Source organism: Triticum urartu, chromosome 5, assembly GCF_003073215.2.
Source record: "Triticum urartu cultivar G1812 chromosome 5, Tu2.1, whole genome shotgun sequence".
Lineage (NCBI taxonomy): Eukaryota > Viridiplantae > Streptophyta > Magnoliopsida > Poales > Poaceae > Triticum > Triticum urartu.
Window position 1 is genome coordinate 578,707,926 of NC_053026.1, and position 9,628 is coordinate 578,717,553.

Here is a 9,628-nt window from a genome sequence, read left to right on the forward strand (position 1 = left end):
TACCCGGTTTTGCGAAGCTTCTAGAAGGTCCCGATTGGGTTTGGGATCCTTTTAGGAGGGTTCTTAACCTTTTTTTTCTACAGGTTTGTTTCGGTTTTCTTTTTTGTATTTATTTATATTTGTTTTCTTTTTCCATTTTCTAGTGCTTTTGTCATCTCTTTTTTTCAAACTTCAGAAAATAAAATTGTTTGTTATTTTACAAAAAACAATGTCCAATGATGTTTGTGTTTTCACATTTGATTCAGAATTCCAGAAAATATAATTTAATTTTTCCCCAAATTCAAAAAATCTTTGCCAATTTAAAATAAAATTGTTTTCACAAAATTCTCAGCATTTCAAAAAATGTTCCCTTTTTAAAAATTTGTATACAAATGGTGTGCATGTGCTTTTTTCATAGTTGAGTTTTTTGAACATGTTTTATCTCTTGAACCGTTTGTCCAAATCACAAACCTTCTTCATAGTTGCATTTCTCGCGTCGAGGTCTTCGAAATTAGATCTCATGTTAACATGTTTGTACGAACTTTGTTTATGAAAAAAAGGAAGCGAAAAAATCATAAATAGAAACCAAATAAAAAACATAAAAGGAGGAAATTCACTAAACAAAAACTGTAAGCACAACTGTGCTTCACTTTTTTTTGGGAAGCACAATTTTCTTCACGTTTTCTTTGGGGGAAGTACAACTATGCTTTCCCTTTGCACAACTTTGGTTCCCTTTTCACGCAAAACACAACACTGTTAGTCACTCTTTTAGGGAAGCACATAAGCACAATTTATGCTTCACGGTGAGCACAACTGTATGTTTTGTGCTTCACACGAAAAGAACAACTAAAAAACAAAGAAGGCAAAATTCAAAATGACAAAACAACAAAAAATGAGAAAAAAACCAAAAAGATGAAAACCTAAAAACACCAAATGAGATCGGGAAAAAAATAAAAAACAAAAAGCATAAAAAGATAAAAAAACAAAAAATCATGCAACCGCCGGGTGTGGAGACACGCGACGCATGGCAACGGTGGGGCGCACCACTTGGCGGCTGGAGTCTGTCACGTGCATCCCCTTGAAAGCCCCCCAATGGGGTACCCGTGGACAGGCGCGCCTAGGTCTTGCTTATAGCGAGGCAAATGCGAACACTCTACACGGAGCCGGTGGTGGGCCGGCCCAGTAGGCATGTGTGTCATCGCGCTGGCTTCATGATGGCGTCACATTGATTTTATCCTTTTACTCTATTTGTTTTTAATAAATATATTTAAAAATATAAATTTACTTTAAAAACTCAAAACTATGAATATGGAAAATTTTAACATAGTAAGAAAAAATTGACGCAATTAAAAATGTATTGATCACTTTTTAAAAGATGTTCGTGTGTTTCAAAACAATGTATGCGATAATTTCTATAAATCTCTACAAAATGTAAAAATATATTTACTGTACTATAAAAAATGTTTCAGACCACTAAAAAAATGTATGTGACATTTTGAAAGAAATTCCTGCATTTAACTATTTGTGATATGTACAAAAAAATTATACAAATGTGAAACAAATGTTCACGTCATTTAAAAATATATTTCAACATGTATTTGGGTTGGCCATGTGTTCAAGAAAGTGTTCCAACACGCATTGAAAGAAAAATGTTCAACGTGTATAAAAAAAATCTTTCGCATGTACTACAAAAACATATATTGTGTACTTAAAAAATGCAGACATGTGTTAAAAAGAAAACCAATGAAAACAGATAAAAATAAATAATGTGAAGAAAATCGAGAAAGAAACAAAGTATAATGAAGATAGAAAGTAGAAAATAAATAAATAATTATGAAAGAATAAAGAAAGCCGAAATTAACTAAGAAAAAAAGAAGAACCAAAGAAAACCGGTGAAGAGATAAAACCCAAAGAGAAACCAAAGAAAAAGAAGAAGAAAATGAACGGAAAGAAAAGAAAATCAGCGAACGAACGAAGCAATGGCGATCAAGCGACAGATGGACAAATATTGGCTGTTATAGTAGTGTAGTGCGTAGGAAATTCTTCAGGTAGGACATGCTTCCATCTGACCATAAACGAGATGCTCCCATGGACAAATCCATCCACAAATCCATAGCACGCTAAATTGGTCGACCAAAAGCATTATCATTCTACATCTGGCTTGAATGGGCTGACTGGAATAGTTATCTCGCAATTCTAACATCGGGCCTAAATGGGCCGACTTCAAACTAATGTAAGACACTGAAAGAGGGGGAAATGACTTTGGACCGACGACCAGCAAACCTTTGTCCGGCTCCGGCCAAGTGCGGTGGCCGGCAGCGACTCCGTCTTCGGCGCCTTTGTCCCGGCATGCACGTCTCGTATGCTCCCAAGCCCACAGGTGGACGAGACCCGGAAACGACCGGATCAAACTAATCAAAATTAAGTTGCTGAATCCTTTCCTGCTTCTTATAATCCATCGATGCGTCCCTTCGTTCCATTGGTCACTGCAATTCAGAGCTCCACGTCCATCTTGACCATTTCTCCTCCCATGCACTACAAGCGTACGTGAATCCGAACAACCGATCTCTCTATATAACCATGTATGAGTACTTGTTCTCGTCACACCCAGCACAGAGTACAGTTCAGTAAGTAGAAGAAAAAGAAGTTTCAATTTCAGTGCTCGGCGATATCCATGGCTTCCAAGCATATGCTTGCCGTGGCGGTGGCACTGGCCGTGGTCTTCCTCCCGTTGCTTGCCGCATCGGCCGCCGTCCATCCCGTGGGGGATGGCACAGGGTGGACGCTCGGGTTTGACTACACTGCCTGGTCCGAGAGCAAGCAGTTCACGGTCGGTGACGCGCTAGGTAATCGATCAATCATTCCAAGTCTTATGGCACCAAAAACATATACACTGTTTATTACTTCAAAAAGTTTGCAAAGAAATTTAAATTGTCGCTAATCTGCATTTTTTTTATTGAAAAGGAACTAATCCGCATTTACCATCAGTTCTTAACAAACTCGTGATCCTCTATAAAACTGTAAAAAGCTCGAGCTAATTGACTAATTCATCCACATTACTGATTGCAGTCTTCAATTACAAAATGGCCTTCCATAATGTGGTGGAAGTGAGTGGGCCGGACTTCAAGGCATGTAAGAACAGCAAGGGCACCGTTGCCTGGACCTCCGGCACCGATCAGGTCCACCTCGGCGATGCAGGGAGGAGGTGGTTTATCTGCACTGTGGGGAACCATTGCAAGATGGGCATGAAGCTCAACGTCACCATCCTCGCGGCAGGCGCGTCTTCTCCTGCTCCTGCACCCGCTCCGTGGGCTGCATCGTTGTCGACTCCTCATCCTGCGTCCAAGCGGCCATTCGTTTGATTCCAAGGGGTGATATGACTTCATGCTACAGGCCGTCATGGTCGGCCTAGGTGTGTCAATGTGAGAAACCGAGAGAGTTGAGTTGTGCATGGTTTTGTAGTTGTCTTTTCTCTCTTACTATTTGTTTGTTACATTAGCTAAGAAATATCGTTCGTTGCAACATTGTGAATTTGTGCCCTTGAAATTTCTTCATTCAAAGGTTAATTCTAGTAAGGAACTCCTTTAGGGTGAGAGAACTGAGAGAGGGGATGGTGCCATCATGGCGATGGTTTGCGAGCTACTCCACGTTCGGCCTAAACAGGCTCATGGAATTCCGGGTTGGGGTGATCAATCTGCTCCCTAATGCATGATGAGTTGATGACTTGTGCTTCTCGATAGGAATGGTGTCATCATTAGCGCTTACTATTATCTTTGAGGCGAAATCATGATAGTGGTACAATAAATTAAGTGTCTTTGTCACTTTGTACGCAAGTTGGGCACGAGAAGAAGGCGTTTCAAAAAATATGAGACACTATAAAGGAAATTGTGAAGTTGGATCGCTGATAGCTGGGTGGCGAATACACACACATGGAAACCTTCCCAATCATTATTGATGGAATTGCAGATTGGTTTCCTTTTTTTTTTTCCAAATATCAGATTGGATTCCTTCCCTTTTCACAGAGTTAAGGCTAGTTATAGTAGGAGTAACATAGATAGTAACATACATCTACATGCAATGTCAACTAGGCAAATTGGTGAGTTGGCACACTATTAAATGAGAAAAAAGAGGAAGGTGGTATCATGTTATCATCACATAGCGCTTTCAAAAAACAATGAATCTATACACTAATAAATGCAACAATCTATGATACTACTTCTAAGTTACTTTGTACTACGAAGGTAGTAACATAAACTAGTGTCGTATGCATGACACTAGGTTAAGTTATTCTTCAGTATGACTAGCCTAAACCAATTCTCGCAAATGAAAATCAGGTGAATCGACCATGACAATAATTCTCACCATGTCTTCCTAGGATGCTACCATCGCTCCTCCAACCTAAGTGATCGGTGAAGCATCGATCATCTTGTTCTCTTCTTGTCGCATGCAGTTATTGGGTATAGATAATAGATAGTCTCGTCCACTAGGAAACCTTTGAAACAACCAACACTCAAGACCTGGCACGAGTCTAATTCACGATTACAAAAAGGGGATTCGCTTGAGCCGCTAAGATCTGCCTTAACGATGTTCTACTACCACGGGGAGGATCATCGTAGCATCAACGAGCCTGGCCAGCCCAAGTGTCCATGTCTAATTACACCAAAATATCTATACCTTCTAATAAAGCACGGTGCATTTCCTGAATTTTTGGTCAGTTCATCATATGGAATTATTTTCTTCCGTACCTATCTAAGATGGTACTAAAAATTTTGTTCGTCAACGCATAATTTTTTTTGGTTGGGCCTTCAAACCGTGCAGTCAAGGGCCTGCTCCGAATTCTTTTTTCTCTTTGACTGGGGACAGAGAGTGAGTCCCTTACATGGACCAAGGGGCCTGCTCCACATTTTCTTTCTTTTAATTGGGCTGCAAGCTAGGAAAAAATAAATGCGCAAAAATAATAATATTCTTTTTGTAACCTATGCTCCGAGTAGGCCGACTGCAATTTACATAATGCAAACTGCATTGGACCTCTGCCGGACCTGCAAAAAAGAATCACCAACTCAACAAGTCGGCTCTTTCTATCATTATTAAATAGTATCACCTCGCCCCTTACACCAAAACCACCAATTTATATACGTTTTTGAGTTACCTCTTATTGATCAACTCAATAACTTGGCTTAGGAATAATAAGCAAGAGGATGAGGATGACGACAGGAGAAGAGAACGAGTCCTGTTAAAGGAAGGAAGGAATATGCTGTCCTATGTGAGCTAATTAAGTGATGAGCAAATAAACAACTTCTTGCATAATGAAAGGCGACTGCTAGGCGCCGGCGTGCTGGTCGAAATTTCCCCCAGTCGTCTGCCTAGCATTTAATCGAGCGCGCATTAAGGGGCCCTTTTAGTGCACAGGCTAGGTGTGTTCGTCTTCGTCCCTCCTCACACATGCTTGGAGAGAAAAAAAAAGGACGACCGTGGCGCTCGCCGGCCGCCCTCATGCTCGCCATATGCAGCTCCGCCGCCGACTGCGTAGATCCGTCGCCAGCCAGACGCAGCTCTTCCCTCGCCCACCCCCTGCCCCTGCCCTGCTTGCAGCTCCGGCATGGTGGTAGCTCCGTCGATTGATGGTTTGAACATCCCATCCCCCTAGCTTCGGTCTACACCAGGAGTCGTCGCCAACTGTGCCGTTCCAGCATTGTGCGAGAACATAGGGTTGTAGCTTTTAGCTTTACAGGTTGCAGCAAAAAATAACTACAGCTCCAACTCTTCTAATCGTGGTTCCAGCTCGGCATGGTGACTGTCGCAGATGGCCGCGACCATGGATGAAACTCTGCCGTGGTAGCCATTGCAGCTCGCCGCGGGCGCAGTTCCAACACGCCGAGTCGTTGCAGCACCCGCCCAGCCACAATCCTAGCTCATAGTCCCCTGTGGTTTCCAGCTCATCATGGTGACCGGCGTGCTCACCGCGGTCATCGGTTCCAATAAAAATTAGACACGGTTGTAGCTCCGTTACTATATGGTTGCAACATTGAGTGGTCGAGGTACGGCCGCGCCTTGCCGTTGAGGTAGTATCAGAAACAATTGCCAATTGCAGCTTCCCACGAGCTGGTTGTAGCTCCTCAGTACGTCGGTTGCAACCCCCACCGCCTGGACCGAACGCACGTCCTTGGTTGTAGCATTCGTCGTCTCCGACTGTCGTCTATGGTTGTAACATTCATCGTCCATGATTATAACATCGGTCAGAAAGCTTGTAGCTTCTTGATACTTCGGTTGCAACCCTTGCTGCCTTTCCAACAAGAAAGATGTGTGTTGTCGTTGCAGCAAAATTCCACAGTGGTTATACCCCCGACATCAGGAGGTTCCAGCAAAAAATCACCATGTTTGTAGCTCCGACACCACCCTGTTCTAGCACATGGCGCCACATCTCCAATCCTCGGGTTCCCGGTCGTAGCTCTGGCCATCGCCGCTCGCCTCGCTTTGCTTGCTGGTAGCAGCATCCGGTGCTCGCCCCCCTCGAGCGCGGCCATGGCGACCGCTCCCAGCCATCGTCTCTCTGCACGAATAGCAAACGGATTCGTTATGTGCCGCGGGCGCGTCTACTTGCTTTCTTTATTGATGCAACATCGATTAACATTAGGTCGGCCCCTCTGCGTCGCCTCCCTGGCGGCTCGGGGAAAAACCCTAGCCGCCGTGGTTCATCCCACTCCCCTTCTAGTCTTGCTGCTACCGGAGGGGACCTCCTGGCAAAGGCCGGCCCGGCCCCGAGGAGGGTGGCGGCGGGGCCCCTATGGTGGCGCGGGCGCGTGGGGCACTCTCCGCGGCAGCTTGGAGCTGTGGGCGGCGGCGGCTACCACCGGGGGATGGGTGTGGCAGCGCTCCGGATCGTGACGTGTGACGCTGGCTGCGGCCTGGGCGTTATGCCAGCTCGGTGGCCTTGGCTCAGTCTCCTGGATCCGGCGATCCCTTCTCCGATCTTTGGCCCTGGGTCGAGCTTCCAGGTCAGGTACGCCCAGGAGGGTGGTGCAGAGGCGGCGGTCGCCCAGGCTGCGCATTCGCGTGGTCGTGACGGTCGGAGAGGTGCCGGCGGGTCTGTTGTTAGATCTGTCCGGTGGCGAGTTTGGAGCGACAAGACAACCGATGAAGACCAAGCCTCGACTATGGTGATGGAGGACGATGGCGGCATCCCTTGGCGTCGTTACCTTGTTGAAGGCATCGTCATAGCATGTCGCGTCGCTCATTTTGGCCTGCTCTGGGGGAAACCCTAGATCTGTTATCGGATCGAACGATGGCGACGTCTCGCGCCGCGCTCCTTGCTAGAGGCATCGTTGTGAAGCAGGTGCCGACTCGACACTCGAGTGCATAGGTGGTGGAGTGGTGCTTCATCCTACACATTGAGGGTGGCGAATGTCGGCGGCGTGGCGGAGTGGAGACTCGGTGTCCGACGTGTGGCAATGGACTCGCGCAGGGGGGCGACGTTGTCTGGCATCATGGCCGCGCCGATGGCAGAGAGACCTGGCAAGGTCGATGCGTCGATATCTGCTCTGAAGATGGATCAATGGAAGATGGAGGTGACAGCCCTTGCAGCGAGCGCATGTGGTGCCCACTGAGAGTGCGCCGCCAGATCGCGTGTGCCCCAGTCCAGGTATTGTGGCTTGGTTGGGACATCCGGCTTTAGATGTTAGTCCTTCGTGCGATGTCTGTTTCGTATTAGATTCAGACATTCGGCACTCCTTCATCAAAGGGATAGAAGTAGCGACAGGTGTTGCCAAGATGGTGGCTTCAGGCTTACCGATGTATTACATTGTAAGGTCTTTGTGAATAGTTAATAAAATAGTTGTATGCATCGCCCAGATGCAGAGGCTGGTGATACATCCTCCTTTTCTAAAAAAATAAAGTTCCGCGGGCGCGCGACAGTGCACGACAGCGCTTGAGGTCGCCGAGTAGTGATGTTAGGCCCGTCAAGTGATGGAAGGAAGAAGAAGATAAGGCAAAAGAAAAAAAACTAAGGCGAGGACACGCGGCAGACGAAGGATCCAATTGGATCGAATGCGACAGACGTGACGCTTGAGCGGAAACGTTTTCCATAATTAAAGGGGGTTGTCTCAGCATGCATTTATGCTAGTAACTCAAAAGAAAAGAAAGCGAACCAACTTGTGATTGAATGGTTAGGTGGACAGTGATATTCCCAGCCCACGAGGGTTTGGGGCGTCTACAATGATTTCGTAAATCTCAGGATGATATGCTGACTCAGTCTCTCAAAGTTACTCACAGGGCTAGAGCATGCGTGTGTATATTTATAGAGGTGAGTGTATGCGCGTATATACGAGCGCTTGCGTCTGTTTTGTGTTAAAAAAACTCAAAAGAAAAGAAAAACTACACCAAAAACATGCGTCAAACTATGAGCATCTGTGTGACTGATGCGGCGTATCCTTTGTTCCGGTGAAGCCAATGCAATATCACATTTGGCGCCACACTGACGCATTCAACTCCTGACACCATTGCTGCCATCAGCAAGCCCCGGTTAGAGACAAGACGCGCTCCAGTGCCAACGGTGATTACTATGTATACATACGTACCTGATTACTATATATACATGCAAAGCAAGAACTAGAAGTACAGCACACGATCGACCTGCATCCATCTAGCAGCAAGCAAGGAGAAGTAGCTATTGGATAATCTCGATCGCAAGGTTTGCTGCTTGCTCGGTGATGGCTTCCAAGCAGATGCTCGTCGCCGTGGTCGCCGCGGCCGCCCTGGCCCTGGCGTTCCTCCCGGGGCCCGCCGTCGCCACGGAGCACATGGTCGGCGACGACAAGGGCTGGACACTCAATTTCAACTACACGGCCTGGGCCGAGACAAAGCAGTTCGTCGTCGGCGACACGCTAGGTAATGACATACCTACATTAATCCATTCCGTCCACGCGTACGCTTGATCGCTCCATTTTCTCTGCGACGGGAAGCTAATTTCGTGCTAACTATATTGATCGCAGTATTCAAGTACAACAGCGCCGCCCACAATCTGGTAGAGGTGGGCGGACCGAACTTCCTCTCGTGCACCGAGCCGGCCAACACCGTCGTCTTGACCTCCGGCGAGGACCGCCTCACGCTCGACAAGGCCGGACGCAGGTGGTTCTTCTGCGCCGTCGGCCAGCACTGCCAGAACGGCATGAAGCTCAAGATCACCGTCCTCGAGACCGCTGCACCAACTCCCCAGCCGGCCCCGGCCCCGGCCCTGTTCCCATAATAAAAACTGGGGTACCCGAATCCCGAAGACATGAACAAAGGGCCCGTTCAAAGGCCGCATCGTCTATATATAGTCCCTTTTTATGTCGCATATTAGATTTTTGCCAAGTCAAACATTACAAAGTTTGACCAAATTTATATTAATATATACAATACCAAATATATATAGTATGAAACCACATTTCATGACAAATCTAACAATATTTGTTTCATATTGTGAGTGTTGTTACGTTTTTTTATATGTTTGGTTAAAGTATAGATACTTTGACATTGTATAAAATTTATATGCAGATTAAAAAGAATCGGATGAACTATACACCTATTAATAAAGAACAATGTGTTTTTTTATTTTTTGTCTGTCCATGCATTTAAAAATTAAAATTTTCATACATCCATTCATAAAGTTTCC

The 9,628-nt window shown here is 45.9% G+C and overlaps 2 protein-coding genes across 2 annotated transcripts; both read left to right on the forward strand.

Annotated features, from left to right (window-relative positions):
- Positions 1-2,653: 2,653 nt before the first annotated feature.
- Positions 2,654-3,367, forward strand: LOC125506096 (mavicyanin-like). The gene is made up of 2 exons (XM_048670971.1): positions 2,654-2,825; positions 3,049-3,367. The coding sequence occupies exons 1-2, from the start codon at positions 2,654-2,656 to the stop codon at positions 3,339-3,341; spliced, it is 465 nt and encodes a 154-aa protein (XP_048526928.1). The 3' UTR covers positions 3,342-3,367.
- A 5,317-nt stretch (positions 3,368-8,684) lies between these two features.
- LOC125507437 (blue copper protein 1a-like) lies at positions 8,685-9,220 on the forward strand. The gene is made up of 2 exons (XM_048672014.1): positions 8,685-8,862; positions 8,967-9,220. Exons 1-2 carry the CDS (start codon positions 8,685-8,687, stop codon positions 9,218-9,220), a joined length of 432 nt encoding a protein of 143 aa, XP_048527971.1.
- The last annotated feature ends 408 nt before the right edge of the window (positions 9,221-9,628 follow it).

Coding starts and splice junctions, on each gene's coding strand:
- LOC125506096 (XM_048670971.1), top strand. CDS start 2,654: ATGGCTTCCAAGCATATGCTTGCCGTGGCGGTGGCACTGGCCGTGGTC. Junction 2,826..3,048: donor CACGGTCGGTGACGCGCTAG/GTAATCGATCAA, acceptor TACTGATTGCAG/TCTTCAATTACAAAATGGCC.
- LOC125507437 (XM_048672014.1), top strand. CDS start 8,685: ATGGCTTCCAAGCAGATGCTCGTCGCCGTGGTCGCCGCGGCCGCCCTG. Junction 8,863..8,966: donor CGTCGTCGGCGACACGCTAG/GTAATGACATAC, acceptor TATTGATCGCAG/TATTCAAGTACAACAGCGCC.